This window comes from Hippichthys cyanospilos, chromosome 4, assembly GCF_059441005.1.
Source record: "Hippichthys cyanospilos isolate Australia breed blue-spotted pipefish chromosome 4, RoL_Hcya_1.0, whole genome shotgun sequence".
NCBI classification, from domain to species: Eukaryota; Metazoa; Chordata; class Actinopteri; order Syngnathiformes; family Syngnathidae; genus Hippichthys; species Hippichthys cyanospilos.
In genome coordinates this window covers 10,706,089-10,728,105 of record NC_142372.1, presented here as the reverse complement: position 1 = coordinate 10,728,105, position 22,017 = coordinate 10,706,089, and the positions used below count along the sequence as shown (strand labels likewise).

Sequence of the window (22,017 nt, the reverse complement as noted above, 5' to 3'; positions counted from 1 at the left end):
AGTGAGACGAAAAAGCCTCTCTTGTGTCTGATCAATCTCCGCTGTTGCAGCGTGGCTTCCGTGCAGCAGCTTGGAGATATTTCATTCTGAAAAATATCAGGCTGAACAATAACTGTGCTCACAAGCAAAGTAAATACAGAGGGTCCTTTTTTTTTTTTTTTGCGGGTCAAGAGAAGCCCTTGGACAATATTGCGTCAGGTCATGGGCACCTATCACGAGTCAACAATGAGGAGGGGCCTTCAAACGCTAACAGACAAGATTGAGTTTGTGAGGGCAAGCACGCCCGTCTAAAATCTCTGGATGAGGTGAGAATCTGCCTTCCGTCCTTCTAGAGTGGAGTTTGCTGGTTCTTGCTTGGGTTTTCTACAGATTTCTTACACATATGAAAAATATGCATTCCAGTTTGAGAGGAAGGCGTGGCTACACATTTTTTGCAAGTAAATTGAACACTGATATGTCTCCGTTTACCTCATTCACTGCCATCGACGCCTATAGACGTCAATGATCCATTTTTCCTATTGAATGAATGAATTAAAAGTCTCAAATAATTCAGTCTTTCTTGCTTGTGAGAACAAAGGCACACAAACAGATCAATTTAAATCTACTTTGTTATTCATCATTGGAATTATTTTACATATAGACACCATCATTATGCTTCCAAACGGAATGAAGAACTTTCATCTGAGGAATTTGCTTGTGGACTAATGCCGCTCTCTCTAGTGATATGTTTTCACGCTGTAATTGAATAACATCAGAGTAAATGCTTTGTAATTAAAAGCAGCAACGCTGGTTTAGATTATTTTTACTAACGGGCCAATTGTTTTTACCTTCAAGGCTAACTGGCTGCTAATCGCAGAGCCAAGCAATTATTGGATTGCTCACCGCTCCCGTTAGGAACGGCATCAATGAATGGGAGGTTCCAAGAATAAATCGGCGTTAGTGCCGAATGAATAATAACAAGTTACAATATTGATTTAATTAGCGAGGCGACGAGTCACGTCGAGCAAATAAACACACGAGGAAGCAAGTCCAATTATGTTTCATCTTTCGTATGCACACACTGGCTGTGATTAACAATTATTTCATTTAGGTGCCCCCCCCCCCAATTCTGCACCCGTTTTCCCCGAAGAGCAAATAAGTTCTTGTGGAAGGAGCTCGTTAGAAGGCCGCAGCTCGAGGCTTCGAGAACACGGCGAGGGCAGCGAGGAGACGTTAACACTTGTGGATGGAGGCGCGCCTTTCCGAGGAAATCCAGTGGAAAATATAATTTGCGGCAAGCTGTTTGTGAGTGGAAAACAAGGATTATCTTACTGAATGCGAGCGCAGAGGGGAGATTAGTTATAGTCTGCCTAATTGTGTTTTGTATTCTGGCCAAAGCTATAATGAATGCAGCTTTAATTTAACGGAGCAACGGCAATGCATTAACTCTTGGTATACATTTGTAAGGCATTTGGTTCTGTCATTGCTGCATTTGCAATGTTCATTCCAATACTGGATTCCAAGAATAAAACACTCGAAAACACGTACATAAAATATTTGCCTTTATGTAAAATATGGACACAAGCCTCCCTGTCTGCAGCAGCAAAATATATGCATGTTGCAGATAGGCAACAAGGCCTATAAATCCCAAACTGAAAATGGAGGAAGAATTCAAAGCGAAAGACGAACGGAATAGGGAATGAGGGAAACACGGAGGGAGACAAACCTCTGTAACAAATGGAGCAGCACAGAACAAAGGAAGATGAATAGTATAACGACCCTCATTACACTGTAATTCTTTTTCATTCTCTCTATTTGTTAGGATCTTCCTCAACAGGTATTTTGCCATTAGATGATGGATGGTTTTCTTTTTCTTTGACTTGTGTTTTTTGCCTGATGCAAAAGTACACAGCAAAGTATAAGAGTGCATGTGCTGAAACCCCCAGAATAACAAATGGGGTTATATTATGTCAAGGCTCGAAATAAGTGAGGTCGCATGAGGGGTAAAAAGTCAGAATTGGGTGACTTCAGGCTGTAGTGTGAACGTAGACATAATGCACCAAATAATGCAAGGATGTTGCCTTTTCAACCTTTGATTTTGACGTTTTCCCTTGAGGCCGTATTTCCATTCCAATTAACATGACTCATCTTTACTACCCATTTATCCCAAATTTAACATTCACATTCACATTACACAGCTACCAAAATCAACACACCACCATTAGGAATCACATTCAATCACTGGTAGTGAAGGTAAAAAAAAAAATCTCAGCAGTTACGCTGTCATACTTTAATACAGACTAAGTCTCCTAACGGGAAAATAAGACTTATGGTGCATTCAAATGCAGTTGGACATTTCAAATTCAAATAGAAAAAGGCCACTGATGCAATAAACGTCAATAACTGTAACAATAATAATCAAATAAAAATTAAAAATACATAATAAAAGTCATACTATTATAGATTAACCTGCAAAAAATGAGCTCCAAAAATTTTGAAAATTGCTCCTCAAATTTAGTCATTCACAAGTCTGTTCAAAAAAAGAAAAGAAAAAAACAGCCTTGTATAAATACATACATATCCTGGCTGCAGAGTATACTGTACCTCAAGTAGGAGTCATGGCAATAAAACAACGAAAAGAGCTGCATTTCTCCCCATGCACCTCTTCGTAAATGACTTTTAGTGGCTATACTTCAGACAGAATAAAACAATGCTGTCTATCCTTCAAAGTTACAGCCCTTGGCAGTGTGATCCACACTTCCTCAATGGCTTACTACACTATGCATTAAGAAACCTCCTAATTCGAAGTGTGCTTTATTATTTTCATAGATTTCAGGGACATTCTAGTCTCGAGAAAGGTCCATCTTTCCATGATTAGAAGCCAGCCTTCTCTGGCGTTTCCACATTCACGCTCAACTTATGCACAAGTGAGTGTATCAAAAGTCTGGGTAGGAAAATTCACATTCATGAAAGGTGCGCAAATGCAGACAGGTAAATGAGGACTTAATCATCATATGAAGATACTTAACATTTCCTGTACAGTTTATTGATGATGGTGACAGTTTGACCACGGAACTGAATTTTTACATTTAATTCAAAACTAAATGCAATAAATTGCAGTGGTTAATTGATTGTTTGCTCCAAATAAAAAAACTGTAAACATTACATTAACACCAAATTGAAAATAGGTCTGCCTTAAACAAGCCTCATAAAGTCGCAATGTTTGGGATTGTGAAGAATTTTTTGTCTGGATGAAAATTTTTGTCATTTGGCAAGTTTAAAATCCATGCAAATGCACCTGTAAATTGGAAGTGTCCCCTCCCCGTGCCTTGCCGCTTCCTCCCAGTAACCGAGATGAACGGCAGAATCCAGAGCCATATCGGTCAATCTGAGCTTGTAGAGGTTTTCATGGGGCACATCAGCACCCTCCGTTGATAACAGATGTCTACACTTCTCTCTGAGGGTTTGCCAGTCTGAGGAGTCATTTGAGAAAAGAGGTTTTCACTGGATTGAGTAGAACATGCATATTTAAGAGACGCCTCATTTATCCAAAATAAACAATCAATTAATGTTTTGGCAATAAAGGATACCCGAGGCTGCCTTCAGTTCTTCTAATTTTGGTAAGGCTTCCATCAACTTGTGCCATGTTGCTTGTTCACCAGACAACATGAGTTTGTCCTTTAAAAGAGAGTGGACAAATACAACAAAAACATAAAGGAGTATACATAGATGACAAAGTGGACCTACCATGGTAACATGAGCGCAAAAACATATACTATTAGCCAATAGATGCATTTATTTTACAATTTTTTGAGCAATTTAGTTAGAGTATGAATGGAATAAACAGTATGGAATAAAATGTATAGTTTCACAGAAGTGCAAATGTTATTACTATTTTCAGAGTGTTCTTATTTTGTTGTTATTCAAAGCATTAATATCTCCGGGGAATTAACTGTCTCCGAGTGTGTTTTTCCGGCTTTGATGAGCCCTGTAGCGCCGACCGGAGGGCAGCAGTTTGAAAGCTTGATGACCGTGATGATTTGTGTCTCACTGTTACTTAAATAATAAGCAAACGGTATAATTTTTTTCAAATAACACAAGAAAAAATTCTAATCTGTGACGAACTGCCGCAAACTTCTATTAATTATCAAGGAACAACCAATATCGGCTACAAAAATCTTTCAGTGCAAATAATAGCATATTTTCACTTGCGTGGTTTCACTCATCTGAAACCTTGAAAGCTAGTGCCAATATCATAAAACTGCAAAAAGCTATTTTACAAGCACTACTGTATTTTATGTGCACCGCACACACTGTCACACACAAAAGCACCTAGAGCGCATAAACACAAGGTTTGATGTCAACTCTGGGTCACAACCCAGCAGCCTGCCATCATCATCAGAAGATTAAAGAGAGCGGCGCAACAGCAAAAAGCCGTTCCGGACTGTTGCAGGCAGAACAAAGGCGGATTAAATAAAAATAGTCGCAGTGTGCACACGGGCATATGAAAGATACTTGAAAGTGCATGCATGTTGCATGACAGAGCAATAGATAACGAGTCAGGATAAGAATGACAAAAAGAAAACTTGATGGCCAGACAAGGGTGGACTGGATCAAGACAGATGAAAAAGAAAACTCCAGGTGAATTTTTTTTTTTTTTTTCCTCCAGGAGGCAGTCAGTCGGAAGAGAAGGCCGATGGCAAGAGGGTGTGCTGAGTAAAGAGTGACAGAGAGGAAGCAAGCAGGAGACACCATCAAATGAGAGTGTTCTGCTCTGATACACTCGGATAACAGAAACATATCAAGTGTGTGTGTTTTTCTTCTACACCATAACACATCCGAATGGTTGAACTTTTAGGCCTCGCTTAAAAAAGGGATATTTGGCACAAAAAAAACAGCACAGAATGATTATGGCAGTAGACTATGATTTTTTTTATTTACTCTAAAAAGACTATATTTGGTCCAAGAATAAAATCTACACCTGAATTTAATCTGAATATTTTACTCCTTTCCATGTGTAAAATTTACATTTAAAATTTACTTTATCTAGATTGGGGCCAAATATAGTCTTTTTTGAGGAAAACATGCTCAATGAAATTTACTGCCTTAGCATGATTCCGTAAATGATGGCAGGTGGCATGGAATGCCTGAATGTGTCAAAAACAAGTTAAAACAACTATCGGGTGGAATCCTCTTTTATCTACAAAATCACAGTAGGAGACCCAAAAATGCAAGACATTTTGTGAACCCAAGTTTTTTTTTTATTTTTTTTATTTACTGTTGAACTGTCGCAGGAATAGGTACTAGGCCCAGCCTGTGAATAGTGAAAATCCATAAAGACATAACTGACACTTATTAAAAAGCACTGCGTGGATTCAAATGTAATTTTATTCATTTTATTTTAAAGTAATCGGCCGATTAATCTGTATTTTTTTTAGCCAAAAATCTAAATTGGCCTGAAAAAAATTGGTTGGGCCTCACTATTTACTACTGAAAATGCCTAAATAAGTTTAATATCCCTTGTAAAAGAAGATCTAGGGTATGTGTAACATTAATAGTTGACATGTTTGAAACTCTGCATGTTCATTGTGGTGTCTTACTGTGTCTTGGGAATCACATTTCTGGCAGCGGCATATGAAATGGTACTGGTCCTCCAGCTGTTTCTGACGTTCTTCCGTCAATGACAACGTCTCTATGTAGCTAATTGTTAGCTAACCACAGGAAAAACAAACAAACAAACAAAAAAAAACAGTTACGGTCATAATTATTTTTGCATCGCAGAGCTCCGTTGTTGTGTTCTTGCTCCTACTGTACCTCCTCCTCCGGTTTGATGTCCCGAACAGCTCTCAGTTGTAGCTTCGTTCCTTCAAACACTGTCACACAATTCGGCCTGCAGTCATGGTTTAGCAGCGATAAACTGAGATGGCAAAATGGCGGGTGAGAGGGGAAGTGCCACAGGTTTGGAATGAGGAGCAAACAGTGGGGAAAAGGAAGAGGCAGAAGATAAGTAGAAATAGAAGGCTGTTGAGGAAGTTGAATAAGGCCAGAATGGTAACAAGAAAATTGTGCTCCTCTGAATCTCTGCTCCCACTGACTTCTCTATTTTTGAGAGGGATTCACTGCGTTAGGTTTTGGGTTATATTTATTATCCTTTTATCCTGTTTCCTCACTCAGTCAAAATATATGAATATTAATTTCAATGAAGACATTATGGAATGGATACAAATCTGGTTTGAATCAGATATTTGTGAACGTTTGAGGTTTTTGTTTGTTTCCCAATGTAGTTCTGTTTTGCAAGGAATAAAAGCACGAACTGGAGCGGATGGTGTCACAGAGTAACTGTAAATAGTTTTGACTGTAGCAGGGTGGTAAGTGTACAATAAGTCCATTTATTGGTTGTATAAATGTCCAGTATAAGGGCCAGTCTCAATAAAAGCGGACTGACCTTTAATGTTGGCTATCTATTTCCACTTCTGTGACAAGCTGCTCCTGGTTTATTAGCCATTTTACCCAGCATGCAGGCAGAATGTCACTAAATTCACTAGTCTGGAGAAGACTGGAAGCAACAGCTCATTGACACAATGTTAACCGAGGCAAAGATGGACCTGTTTTAATTGTTTGCATTAAAAACAAACTATAAATTGTGTTTTGGGGCATTTATGTGTTTGGTGTATGCCGCTTCTTGGTCCATGATTCTGATTGATGGCACAAAGCAGTAGGCTCAAATGATCCATTTAGTCTATAAAGAAGTTGATGAAATGCACACTAATACACTTTTGGGAGAAGATGAGCACTATGCTCCTACCATAACAAATGTCACTTGTTTTCTTTCTGTCTGTCTATATTGGAAGTCATTATGGACACACACAACACAAGTTACATGTACTCCATTTCTGTCAAAACAAAAGCCTATTTCCCAAATGCATATTCAAATTTCAAAACAGTTGTCAAAAAAAAAAACAAAAACACACACACACTTGACTGACTCTCAGTTTTTTTTAGCATGTCAGGAGGAGTGGAATAAAAAAAATAGCAATATGATACTAATAAAACATTAAAATCAATTTCTGGTGCGGGGCATTCCATCAGAACCTGCTTTTCAGTGAGAAATATGAAAAACAAAACATTTTAAGTGTCATGTGCACTCATGAAAAAGCAATTGCAACACACAAGGCAATGGAAAAAAAATGGAAAACATTTGCCTGTGTTTTATGATCCCATTGATTGGTGCTCTCATTATTATATTCACTACATGTGTGTGTGAGCACGCATGTGTCTTTGTAAAGCCATCTGCAACACACTGGCTTTGTTCTGCAACCTACAATACCGACATTCCAGGTTGAATATCAAATAGAAATCAAGGCCTTCGCACAATGCTTTTATCTGATGAAGAGGCAGCTCATTAGCATATTAATTTGATTAATGAGCTGAACGGCAACAAGTGTTAACAATGTCTGCTGGTACTCACTGAAACAAACTGTTGCTTAACATGGTGTACCAATAAATATGGAGTTGTGTGTGTGTGTGTATATATATATATATATATATATATATATATATATATATATATATATACACACACACACACACACACACACACACACATACATCAAGTATACAGTAAAATCCTAAAATGTCACCACTTGTTTATCAGATTTTTTTGCCAGGTATTTAAAGGTTAAAGAGACCAAAGGTTAAATTTGAACACTCTTTCATGGTATTTAAACATGTCTAACAGTTTAGCATGGCTGCAGGGGCATAAACGCGTTCAACAACCATAACATGGTGCAGCTCTTTATGGAGCGCTTTGTATTTGAGTTTCTTATGCAGTTGGGATGGAGCAGAAACCATGAGAGGTGGAGAGGAGTGAAATGGTCGACCAAGTTGGGTCCATCAACTTGAAAAATATGACTTGACTAAAATTTGTTAGAACTATGTATTTGTGCCACCGTTTTCTACACAGACCTTTCTGCCAGATGCACAGTGTTGCAATTATGGCAAGGGAGAAAGACATCTAAGCAATTGTTGCATATTAATATCAAATGTTCTGTTTGTATTCAGGTGCTTTTTAGGGCACACAAGCAAACTGATTTTAGATATACTCTCCACTATAAAGAAAAAAAAAAAGGCCTGTTTTATGAGGAGAAAACGAGTTGGAAAAAAAACAAAATAACATTGGAAGATCTAAAGAAGAGTTTTTGGGGCACTGAAGGGAAGGAAATATGAACAGAGCCTCACACATGTAATCTCACTTTCCTTGGTGAAACCAAGGTTGCTAGGCAACACAAAATATGAATAGGCAGGGGACCATCCTGAGAACCGACCCATCTTTAATGGACAACGCGCACTGGCACACACGGCTTGGCTGAACTGTGATAAAGCCACTGTGACCATCTGACATCTCAACACTGGCCAGATAAACTGGCTGGGATACCTGCAAGTGTGTGTAACAGCACTAACAAGACACAACAGAGGACCAATTCCTGGTTCATTCACCCTCATCTTGATACTGGGATGACAGTAAGTCACGCTTTGCTATGTGTTGCAGACAAACCCACAGTGCATTTCTAAGTGTCCAACCCTTAACAACCAATCCACACAATCTGTCAAATATGATTTTTAACTTTTCTCTCCGAAACAAGAGAGAGAGAGAGAGAGAGAGAGAGAGAGAGAGAGAGAGAGAGAGAGAGAGAGAGAGAGAAATCCAACATATCCTCACTTCTGCGTACTTCAAAGGACTGTCAAAAAAATACAGCAAGATTGGATCGAGCAGGTGCTTCAGTAAGCAAGTGGGTAAAGGATACGCGGGGTTGTTTAAGTTGCCGGGATTTGGCAGCTAACTTTAGAGTTGAATTTGAATTTGATGCTAATGTACTGCGCGTGATGTGAAAGTCAGTGCAAACCAAATTAGGAGTTATATTGGAACTGAAGCTATTTAGTTATGCATTCTACACACAAGGACCTTTGTAGGTCGTGTGTGTGTTTGTGTGTGCGTGTGTGTGTGTTACCTGGGATACAGCCCAACTCCAATTTCTTGCAGCTCTCCATCACTTATGGTGAAACAATTACATGTCACCTGAGGACAAAACCAGGGTGAAAAAAACAAACAAGAAACGAGTTAAATTGCTTCAGGGAATAAAAAAAAATACTTTTTGTCACATTTGGATCATTTTTTCATATGTATTTAGACAGCTCCACGACATTTCTTGGATTAGACTTGGAAAGTGAATGCAATCTTTTGACCGGCAAAATGATAAATGCAGTTAAAGAACATGAAGCCCTTACATTGACATGTATTTATATTGCAAGGAAATGTGCTCAAGGAAACACTAAATAAATAATTTTGGCAACAGTATCATAATAAACAAAATAGTCAATCCATCGGTTCCCACGGAAAATGAACCTAAATAGTTCAATAATGGACTCATGGAATGGTAAGTTTTTCAGAATCCAAACAAACAGACTGTTGAAACTGAGGGGTACTGAAAAGGGGTGTCAGATGAACAGATCAAAATCGATCTAAATCGCCTTAACCAAGTTTTTTTGTCTCTAACTTTATGCTGCCTGTATGCTGACAAGATCCGTTCTTATGCATCAGGCTTTAAGAGCTTCAATTGTTGAGGGGTTGAAAAAAAAAGTCACAGATTGGCTGTCATTGTGTTTGTCATAATCTGATAGCTCCGGTTTTGGGTGCAAGGTGAAATTCAGGAGCAGAAGGAAGATGTAAAGGTGCAAGTAAGAGATGCCAGTTCGATGAATAGTAAATAGTAAGCCCCAAGGGTACTTTTGATAAAGCTATACTGATATGCACTATTTGTAAGAAGGAACTTGGTATCACAGAGGTAGCTCAAATTTAGTCTACCACATAAATGCAAAGCACTCAGCTGCGACTGTAGCCACAGCTAACGATAACAATAAAGATGCTAATGTTGCAAGCCAGACCAAGGCCCTCTCTCAAAGTAAACTCCAGAACACCTCAGCGGCAGACAGGATGGACAATGTTTTAATATTAATATCTAACTGGCAAATTACAAAAGAAAACAGTAGCATTCCTCCTGATGGTCAAAACTAAAGTTTGCAGCCAGCTCTTGGGAGTAGTCTTACTTACTTACTTACACAAAGCATTACATTTCCAGATAATAACGCATAAACGTATATTCAGCTTTCAGTTCCTCTTGTGACATAGCTATTTAAATGTCACAACCACAATCATAAACATATTGTTTTATTTTCTAGCTCTGACAGTGCCAGTTCTACAACTATCCTGTTTGGTTATTGACATTTTTTTTCCCTTACATTGAGGCTGGAAACCATTTGTCACTTCCAGCTGATCCATTTATATATGCATTATCCTCAGTATTAATAAAAACCACTGCAAGCCTCCAGTGTGAGTTTGTATAAAATGTCATCAGTAGAGAAGATTCTCTCCGAAGCATCTGGAGGGTTCCCTTCAATGCATCTTAATCTAATAAATTAATATTTCTCACAATGAAACAAAAGAATCCCCAAGAAAACAATAAAGCAGCAGTTTTTCATTGGGCAAAGGTATGCCTGATTGAATTTGAGCTACTGTTCACAAAAGACGCCATTATAGAGTCTCTTCATTGTCAAGCATCACGTCTGGGGTGGGGGGGGGGGGGGGGGGGGGGGGTTCCCACATTAGCTCATTGCTCTATTGTTGTCAACTGCACATTATGTATCGTATGTGCTCTTTATATTAGGTGAAGCAATGATCGATGTGAGATGGAGGAACAAGGACATACGAGTAGTGAAGGGCGTGGTGAGCAGCCTGTGGAATAGAAAACATCCTGCCTCAAAAATGTCACGCACCGTGGGGGTAAAAACCCCCATTAAATGTCACATTTCGTTATGCGTTTGATGCATTTTGACCTCATTCGGGAGGTTCTGAAAACAACATGAGAAACTGTCATTGTCAACAGTTTTCAAAGGAGTAATGACATATCTTTGAAGTTCCTGGGAGTTCAAATTATACTATAGTGGAACATTATGAAAGGCAGGCACTCCTGAAGGACTGTCATTCAAGAAATTTGGAATTTTGTGACCTTCGGAAAGTATCTAGTTGTGAGGAGAGGGCCAATATAAACCTGAAGTTGCATGTGAGTTAAACCAAATCAAACACATCGTCCCCATAAGTGTAGCCACTCAAACATGACGCTACTTGCTGTTGTTACATTTTATTAATAAGAACCTCATATATACTGTATTAATATAGACATAAAAATGCAATACAGGTTGAACCGGCTTGTCACCACATTGGGCGGCTAAATGACAATTCTAGCTTGAAGACGATTAATCGGCAGTCAAGTGTTTTGGTATGAAAAACACAGCCTTTATAAAATCAATACTTGGGATTGACTGATTAGTGGCCAAACGGATGAAATATCATCCCTGATATTTGGTATTTTGATAAATATCTGCATTGGCTTATTTTAAAAACCTGAATAAAAAAAAACAAACAACAAAAAAAAGTTGCTACTAAATATTCTGTGGACTTTGCTACTCAATATTTCACAAACGTTTATTAATTATAATGAAGTGTTTAGCCTATGGGATGAATAAAGAATATCAGAAAGTTCCCTTCCTCATTAAGTTTCAATGTAACCTGTAAACAAATCTTGCTGACCCTGGGAACACCCTAAGTGCTCTATATGATAAGTATCTATACGACTAATTGGTGTTTGAATTGTTATTAACATCGATATTTTCCCTTTTACTGAAAATGAATATCGGCTCCAAATCTCATTTATCTGCCTCCTTGGATACTAATACATGTTGTCCTAACAAATTACAAAGGTGAACTGTATTGAGTTTAATGCAAACACGACTTAAGTGTGCTTGTCTTGCACATGCTAAACTGGAACCTAAATCAAATGCTTAAGGTCTGTCCCGAAATATTTTGTGTACTGTTCCCTCCTAAAAGAAAAGAATCCATCCGTTTCCCAAATGGTGTTGAAGCAGGTTTTCAATAATCGGATGCATCGTGAAAAATGATTCACACAGTGGCCAATGATCAATATAATGTTGCTGTTATGAAGCTCGATATGAGTGTCGCACACTTCTAAGTAGCTGGATTGGCTGGGGTGGGGTGTGTGTGTGTGTGTGTGTGGGGGGGGGGGCGTCGTCTCATATCGGAGCCACTTCGCTCGCTTCTGTCATGTCAGTTCAAAGAACTCGCGAGTGGATGGTTTATGTCTTTAATGGGGCTGGAACTGGGAAGCAGACCTACTTCCTGTCAATCTGACAAACACTACAAAGGCCATTAGATACAATCGGTAGTGTGTGTATGCGTGTGAGAGAGCGCTCTAATGATGCTGTGATAAAGTATTTATGATATAATCATTGCTTTCACTTTTCTCCAGACATACAAACATACCCATAAACAACGAAAGGATTCATCATTAAGTCATCTTTCTTGTATGCTGTTGCTTGCCTTCATAAGGCACAACAAAGCATTTTTTCAATTTTTAATTATCTTTAATGTCTTGTTCTGTCTCCCCTATCAGTTGTGTTGACTTTCTGTCACTCTAATTGGGCCGCAGTTCCAAAACTAGCACATTCAAAGTATTATTTTTACATTCTCCAAAAATAACTCCCAATTCTACGTTTGTTTCTTGAAATAGCTGCTGTTCACTTTCCCTTTCCAGAAAATGTTCTTATCACATTGGGTGTGCATATTTTGAATGAGTGAGACTTTAGTGTATATAACTTGAACTTCGGCCATGTACAAACAAATGTCGGGATGTTTTGTCCTGATTTTGATCCTCTAAGATAATTCTTTAGTCTGAGGTGCATTACAAGTATAGGACTGAAACTACTTTCATTCTCTCAAATGTGTCAAGTGAGCGATGAAAATTTCCTTCACATTGAGGCTTGTTACTGAAATGCAATAATGTGAGAGGACATTAACATACATTACATTAAACAATACCAACGATTTATGAGGAAATATAAAAAGATAGAAGCAAACCGCACGCATGAAGAAAGATATTACTCTACATGACTTGGCCTCGGGTGCAACGTGAAAGAAGACACGATGGCCCTCGTCTTGCTGTCTAATGACTCATTTCCATGTTGATACTGAATCATCTCAGTGAATTTGAAAAAAAAATACTGCCGTGTTTTGTCAATTTTGCGCATTGCCTCTGAATGAATGCATAACCATGAAGACATACACAGACCGTATACAAACACATATACCCTAACAAGCAGTACATTACTGCATCACTCATATCGATTCATAGTCATGTTTTGCCTATATACAGTATACTGTATGTTAATGCACATCACACGGATTAATCAGCCTGCCAAGTCAATCAGCATTGGTATTTTGGCTCCTGTTTGGTTGGTTGTTTCTGCCTTTATGTACTCATAACAATTTACAATGATGAATTGATTTGGACTGAACATGACATCATAGTTGCAACAAGAAACAGCTTTTTTTCTGAGTTATTCACAAATTGAGCAGTATTTGGTCATTATCCAAGCCCTGAGCAACTGTCGTGTAACTTTCAGTCGAAAGCAGGTAGAAGAAAGGCCACGGGATGGAACAGCGACAGAAAGCACTTGTTGATAAAAGTTACAATGTGGGTAAGGACGTTCTGAATAAATTCAACAAAACAATGTTTAGCATACAGTAAATCCACATATTGTTAGAGCATCATTTATAAGGGACTTTAAGAGCACCATTACATGTGTAATGTACATATAACTTTATGTATGTGTGAACTGTGGTTAGTTTTTGCGTGACCTTAAATCGTAACCGCTAGCCCACTTACGGCAAAGGCTAATATTCTCGGTGTTAAAAATGTATATGTATAAAAGATAATAAATCATTTGTGGTCACTTCAGATCATGTTCAACCTTAGTAGATTATTTTTAAAATTGGAGGGGATTACCGCAAATCCCCAAATATAGGACGCACCTGTGTATAGGCCGCACCCTTAATTTAAGGGTCAAATTCTGGTATTTTCTATGTTACCGTGTAGACAACACACCAAAAGTTTGGCGACAATGTAAAAACAAAACAAAACAGAATAAATATGATCTTTGTAAATTCTTCATATTTTTGTGTTCATAAACGTAAGTTATATACCGTATTTCTTGCAGGGTCAAATTCGGGTATTTTCTATGTTACCATGTAGAGAACACACCAACAGTTTGGCAACAATGTAAAAACAAAACAATACAGAATCAATATCATTTTTTTGTAAATTCTTCTTCTTTTTGTGTTCATAAACGTAAGTTATATATTTCTTGCAGGTTAAGTCAAGCATGTTTCAGATTTCCCACATGAGCAGTCAGTGAACACTGCGCCGGTGCAACGCTCGAAGCAGTTTTTCCTTATCCTCGAGACGTTGACCCTAGCTTGTCCCGTTGCGGTAATTATTACAAGTAAGAATACGTCCGATACAAAAATGCACATTTGTGCATCAAAACTCGGTTTCTTTCTGACAACACTTTGGAAAAAATGTATGCACATATGTAAAAAGGGAAGCATATGTGCAAAAGTCTTAGTCTGATAAACACAAATCAGAGCTATGAAGTATGATTGAAAATAATGTAAAAATGTTATTGTTTTGAGAGCACAGTTCTATTTTCAGTAATCATATTGTTCTGCATGACTACCACAGCGCTGCCTGAATGAAAAGCTTTTTCATTAAATCTGAAGGCAACACTCAGTCTCTCACATCTCCAACATGCACCATCGCCTGGAGCACCAATACAATCACATCATGACTAAAGATTCTGAACATATCGAGGCTCTGTGTTTCATTGCGTTGGAGCTGATATATGAAGTACAAACACTATTCCCTTTTCCCATTTTCAATCAGAAAGATCTACAAAGGAGGCTGAAACCTGGAAGAGGGTTTTTCAGGATATATCTGAAAATCCAAAGAATCCCTCAAGGCATGTTTGTGGAAGTTAAAAATATTTCGCTTTTTAATCATTATTCTCCTTAATCTACCCTGATTATGCATGCTACTTCGATATTTGATTAATGCTAACACGGCTCTTTGTCTATGTTACCCGGTAACAATAACCCTTAACCCTTACTGTAACTTAGCATACTAGCACTTTAGTATTTGCGCCGTGTCTGTCTGTAATGATTGATCTAAAAGAATACTGGTGATTACAAATCTCTCACCCCTCTGTGACCATTAACTGTCAGGACAAAAGAATCATTCATTCATAAAGTACTTTCTTTCAATGACTAATAGGTTAAGTTGTTTGCCTAACTACATACAGAGCTGATAATTGGATGCATAAACGGTTATCTTAATGCTGTGGCTGATGGCATCCTTCAGACTTCAAACTGGTGTGCCCAATGTGAGGGCGGCATATGATTAGCTGACCTCTAATTTGATAGACACTATTTGCCACGGTAGCTTTCTGTCAATCAAGAGGTCGGCAAACCACCATTTATCTATAATCTCCTTGATTTGAAATGAGCCAAGGGACATTAGAAGGGACATGGCGCTGCATGAGAAAGACATGAAAACTAGCGACTGAGACGAAAAACTCATTAGAAACCTGTCAAATGGCATAATGAATTAAGTGAGAAGGGCATACTCCTCTGGCCCTCTCACATTGTTATTTTGCAAGTAGCAGATTTTGGCCACTATTTGCCATTTGCAGCAAGTTTAAAACTGAGAAAGACATTCAATGAAAACACAAAGGTGTGGAAATACAGAAACCTTCTGCATTTCACTGCTAGGATTTACAAAGTACTTGCAACCTTAGCAATCGTGTTAATACTAATATGAGACTTTTTTTCAGTTTAAGACATAAGTTAATGCATTTTTAAAGTTTGTGGTATAGCATTAGAGATGGGACGAGACACAAATCCCACAAGATGAGAAGAGTTCACAAGACACCGTTTTCGCTATTTTTTTTGTTATTATAAAATGCCTAATGTTTGTATGTATGTGTGTGTGTATGTATATAATATATATACACACACATTTATACACACACACACACATATATACATATATATATATATATATATATATATATATCTCACAAGCAGTGACTGTGCAACCAAGTAAATAAGCAACTGTGCATTATTTATCAATCCGCAATGCACATTTGTTTCTATGGTGGTGCTATCCCATTCAAAATTCATGTTACTCAATAATTCATTTATCTATTCAAACTTGGCTTATTAAACTCCGCAGAAGAAAAGCAACAAATAGAACTAAGCTCTCACTTATTGTTACCCTGGGAGGGACACACACACTCACTCGCACATGCATGTACACACAACTGTTAATTAGTGGAAAGTCACAGATGATATTTTTGTCACAGGAACAAACGGTGAGCCCTGTGGGCAGAGGAGATTGGCTAGAGTGAGAAAACAGATGCGGGCCGTGATCAAAAAAGAAAAGAGAAAAATAGAGAAAGATCAAGAGTGGAGGAGGCATGACGGAGAAGAAAGTGATGGATAAACTGTATTTAAGTATGCCAATAAAGGGGATAAGTAAGGACAAGCTAAGACAACAAGCTTAATATGGATTCGCGGTTTCTCAACAGTACTACTGGCACAGGGGCTGACATTCACCACTGACTTTTATCCGACCACTTAAAGATCAAATTGTATCTGTGCATAGTTGGTTACCAATATGCTTTGAATTTTTAATAAATTAGCTACAAATTTTTACTTCAGAAATAATGGCAAATGAAACAGTACAGCTGAAAGGGTCGACACTCATACACCTTTAATTTGGAGCAGCTCGTGGCTCGCAAGCCATGTGTTGGCTACACGTATACACAAAGCTTGATAGAGGAGCCAAAACCTGTACTCAGATAATGATATACTGCAGTTGCTTTAGAAAATCACACAAGTAAAAATGTCCCTCCAAATAATTTCTTGATTGAATGTATGCATATTGTGAAAAAACGTAAAGTATAGAATAACTGCTGGGTAACATATGATGCATACGTTCGAACATCATACAAAAGTATAAAATGGGAACATGAAAATATAATTTGCCCAACAGTACCACTTTCAAACATTCACTTTGCGACATTTGCCATTTCGGGGGAAATTGTGTTGTGAAGGCTGAACGAAAACATCTTGAAACATGGAGTGCTTTTGAAGAAAGTAGAATGATATTGAAAAAAGTGCAATTACATTGAAAGATGTCTATTTGTTGGTACACTGAAAAATGTTTGAGTTTGGGAAAAAAAAACATGAATTTTTGGGATGCGATGAATACTTGATTCCACGGCTTAAATTTTCGGAAAAAGTGTCAAAAACGTGTGAGGAGTACAAAGTAGGAAGAATGTGTGAAAGCTGAAGGCCAATAACAATTATGGTCAATAAAACAACACAAAGCAAGGCTAATTTAGGCCAAATGGTCTTGAATAAACTTTCATTCATGGTCCTAAATAAACTGATTCATTACAAACATGAATAAGCACAGTAGACTAGATAGATATTAACCATATAAATTACTATGGGCAATTTGATTATGATGAAGTTAAACCTAAAGAATGAACATGCTGCTTATAAAAAAAAGTACTTTATACAAAAAGCCAGTTCAACCCACCATTGCTCTTACACTAGTACTGAAATCTGATTTTTCTCATTGAGCCGCTGAAGATTTAGTTATTCTAGAGATGACTAAGTAAAGCAAGGGTAAAAGGAAAAAAAAAAAAAAGAAAATGACTAGAAGGTCTTGCTTCAGGCTTATGTATATCAGAGGCTGGAAAGATTGCTCACCAACACACTCACAAACAGAAATACTAAACACCTGCAGGGAGAGCTTAGACCTTTCACTGGCAGTGGTTAGAAGACTAATCCTTTGGTCTCAGCATCATAGTCGCAGCCTCAATCCTCTTCTGGAAAATAAAGACTTGCAGGTCTCACTCACCATCTCCTGTCTTTGTCAACATAATGACACTGCCTGTCAAGAGGTAGCACTCCCAATGCACAGCTCCTAGCAATAAAACATGAGCAAAACAGCCCACACAGGATCCGTGTGTGTGTGTGTGTGTGTTATGAGTTGCTTGGCCCTCATCCTAGAAGATCCCTTTCTTTCTTGCTCAGTGGAGCTCACACACACCAGCTGTACAATTGCCTGGACAGGTTAATCTCGTCACCACCAGGAATGCTGGGTAAGTGTGCATGAATGTGTCTACAGTATCCAAGCGTGCTCCAGTTTGCCCGGATGGATTGTAATTCATGTGGATGTTTTTTTTTTTCTCCCCCTTTTCTGTTGCCTTAGGAACTGTTGCTCTTCTGAGATGCAACAAGAATTAGGAACAAGCGGAAAATCAAGAGGAAAAATAATGAGTAAAGATAAAAAGTAGTTTCAAAGTCCTGTTTGAGGCTGGCTTGACATTGAACTGAGAGTGTGTGCGAGCATGTGCGCGCGTCCGTACTAGGTTATTGATTCATAGTCACAGTTCCCCTTAAGGAATAGGATAATAATGCTGACCTCCACAAGGAATCAGGGTGGAACTACAACTACAACAACAAAAAAGATCAATATGTGATAGTCAGGCATTGGATTATGTGGGAAAAATGATGACAATTTTGTGATTATTTTCTTTTTAAGTTTAATTGGATGTCTTAAGGACAAGCCTTTTTTAAGGTATCTCCCATGAAAACTAATATAATTGCGCATGTAAAATGGATGGATTGCTCGCTAACAGTCATCAACACAACTCCTGCAAACGGCCATCCGCAATAAAGGGAAAGCAACAGGCTAAAGGTCATTTCTTGTTTTATCGCGACGTTTTTGCTGGCGTTTTCTTTTGTGTTTGTAAGGTGAACTCTAATGTGTTGAATAACTTATTTAAGATTGGCAAACAAACAATTAATTTACTTTTTTACCCCCGTTTTTATTCGCGATTGACATACAAACCAGAAACCCGCGCGGGTACAAACAAGACACAAACTGATATCCAAAACGCCAGTTTTTTAAGCATCGATAGCAAATTTTGAATAACTGCACTGATCTTCCTCATTCCCTCCTGTTCCCCTCAAGCTGTACTCTTCATCGGCTCATTGCAGATTCCTTTAGAGAGGTGGAGGCCTTCAATAAGCACTCTGCACGGCATGATGAAAGGACGAAGAGGAGGAGGAGGGGAACCGAGGACCTTGGGGGATGGGTGTGGCGAGCACAAATTGCGATGTGGAGTAAACCATCAAAAATGGATCTGTGAGATGTCAGATAACTGGTTGAAAGTGTGGAAGCCACCTTGACAGACTGGGAAATAGAATTTTAATGTTACATCCCTGCTTCAAAAAATATTTTGTGAGGGTTATTTCGGTCCAGCTTTTGTGTGTTCTTTTTGATTGTTAATTTTATTCTTTCATCATTAGAAATGATCTTGACTTGATTTTACCCCAAATATTCAATGGTCACTTAGTTATGAGATGAAAAAGAATCGCGGCTTTTCCAACATAATCTACTTTAATTCGTATGATTCCAAAGATCCAAACATATTTTTTGCAGAGCAGTTTTGTTCATCACTGGGTTAGTTTGAGAAGCAATTTTTATTTTGTGGGGCCATTTTTTATGAAACAATAACATGGCGTTTTTTACAATCAATATTATTATTGGTCATAATAGTATTGTCATTATTATTAGTATCATCAAATATTATTATTATTATTACACTACAAATGTTCAATGCATTGATGGGCTTTTATTTTGTATGAGTTTGAAAAAAAAAAAAAAAAAAAATATATATATATATATATATATATATATATATATATATATATATATATATATATATACATACATACACACACCGTAATTTCCGGACTATAGAGCGCACCTGAATATAAGCCGCAACCCACTACATTTTAGAGGAAAACCGATTTTGTACATACACAAGCCACACCTGCATACAAGCCGTATACATTATATATATATATATATATATATATATATATATATATATATATATATATATATATATATATAATGCATACTGCACAAAGTATCTTGTATGCTAAAGGTAGGCTATACTAAGAAAAAATAATGATTTCAAAATGTTACTGTATATTTTTCTTTTTCTGAGTCCCTTTCACCAAGCCATCTATGGCAAAAATAATATGTTCATTCACCTGTAAAGCAAAGATACGTCCTTCACTCACAAGGACGACACAACGTTAGACTACAAAAGTGTATGCGTGTTCATGTACACGCCATGAAGAACTATTCTATAACGCACATAGCGGCACCTGCCTCTCCATCTATCATGTTACTCACGTACGGTCGTTCCATCTCAGTTAGATCATCATTATGAGGTTCAAATTTGGTTCGGCCATGGCCTGCAGCTGATGACATTTACAGATCACGCACTTGAATACTCACAACCAGCTGATACAGACCATACACTATGAATGGGGGAAGGCAGGCTGACAATTGATCTTCTCTACCCCTTTTTTTAATCAGTGACGTTGACAGAGAATGTCACTTGGCCAACTATCTAGTCCTAATCATGTTGTCACTTTTCAATTGCAAATTATTCATGAAAATTAGTGATCAAAATAATATCGCTTATTTCAAATTGAATGGTCAACATGTGTTCGTCCAACATTAAGAGGTTTTATTGCGGTCATATTAAGGTGTTGCATTTATCAAAAGTCTGGTTTCAATTGATCTAATGTAAATGCTCAGTTTTCTTTGGTGCAGTAAAAGGTATGGAGCGTTGTTTCTTGGCAAGAGTAATTAGTTTCCGGCGTGAAAGTGCAGAACAAGCTAAATTCCCAAATTGAATGCATCGCAAGTATTGATTGAACTTTTTCCGGGAAATGCTGAAAATCAGGTTTGGATCGAGTCAAATATTCTGGAAAAACTACACACTGACTCAAGGTGTGTGATGACTACAAGGAGAATGCATTCATAAATAGGCAAAGAAACATTCATATTCATTAAAAAAAATAAAAAATACATCAGCATTGCTTCACAAAACAGATTTTCACCAAAGCAGCAGTTGTTTATTAAAACGTCTCAAGGGGGATTATCTCTCTCTCTCACACACAAACACAGTGCAGACTCAGGGGCTTCGCGGTAGGAGTCAATTAGAAGAACTCCCTACTGTAATTACACCAAGTTAGATATCCTGGCCAACAGGGACACTGTTTTAGTGTGTTTGCCCTTCCTCTTGTCATCTTCCCCAACTATAGTGAGTGCACTTTCATCAAACGCATTTATTTGTTATTCATCATAAAAATAGTGAGGGGTATGAAAATGTATTTTCTTTTAGTGGCCATTACACATCTATGCAAAGACAAAACCAAACAAGTTGACAGCCTCTCTCCAATCATCTGTATATTCATCTCTTCCACTGGCTTGTCTTGCTGGCTTTGGGTCAGAAAAGTGCTGATGACACCAAATGTGTGCAGCAAGACTGGTTCAATACAAGATGTCTCGCACACACATACACAAGAATGCACAGGCTATATTATAGTAGTACTATGAATAAACTCAAAGTACAGGCACATTTTAGTGTATTTTACTCGTCCTACAGCAAAACTTGTGCAATGGGATATAAGGCGTACTTAGAGGAGGAAGTGAGCTGTTAGGGTGACAAATTGTTTGACATTACAGAAAGTTGCTAATCTGCAGCTTCCGCACTACTATTTGACGTTGGAGTACAACATAATAAATAGGCTCCATTAAGTTTGATTCAAGGACAAATGTTCCATGTAGAGCTTCCCAACTAGAAGCCAGTCGGTAAGACCCTTTATATAGTGTACATAGGGAGCATATAGCGTATGTATGTAGACAGATGGCCTGGCTGCAAACCAACATTAGAAAAAACCCAATTAGCAACAAATCTAAAAGCATGCAAATGAAAGTGTAATAAATTGGCTGAAAAACATCTTTGTCATCACACTGATGTTGCCAGGCATCCTGCCAGATTTTTTTTTTTTTTAATTGGTATACGTGTCCCATATAAAAACCAAAACTTGCTGTTTATGCGCCTGGACTTTTGTGCTAATCAAACAAATGAACTGAAATATGGCTAATTAGTTGAGATTTACTGCTG

The 22,017-nt window shown here is 37.8% G+C and overlaps 1 protein-coding gene across 6 annotated transcripts in view; it reads right to left on the bottom strand.

Annotated features, from left to right (window-relative positions):
• The window catches only part of smyd3 (SET and MYND domain containing 3), a 125,820-nt gene that overhangs the window by 81,088 nt on the left and 22,715 nt on the right, over positions 1–22,017 (bottom strand). For all 6 annotated transcript variants that reach the window (XR_015865497.1, XR_015865495.1, XR_015865498.1 and 3 more), the window contains exons 6-10: positions 8,988–9,055; positions 5,794–5,896; positions 5,580–5,690; positions 3,570–3,657; positions 3,278–3,452 (exon numbers count right to left, since the gene is read on the bottom strand). Coding sequence is in view for 1 of the 6 variants with exons in the window: in XM_088414010.1 (XP_088270136.1) it covers positions 3,278–3,452; positions 3,570–3,657; positions 5,580–5,690; positions 5,794–5,896; positions 8,988–9,055 (545 nt within the window). In the remaining 5 variants the exon portion in view is untranslated. The remainder of the gene's footprint in view (positions 1–3,277; positions 3,453–3,569; positions 3,658–5,579; positions 5,691–5,793; positions 5,897–8,987; positions 9,056–22,017) is intronic.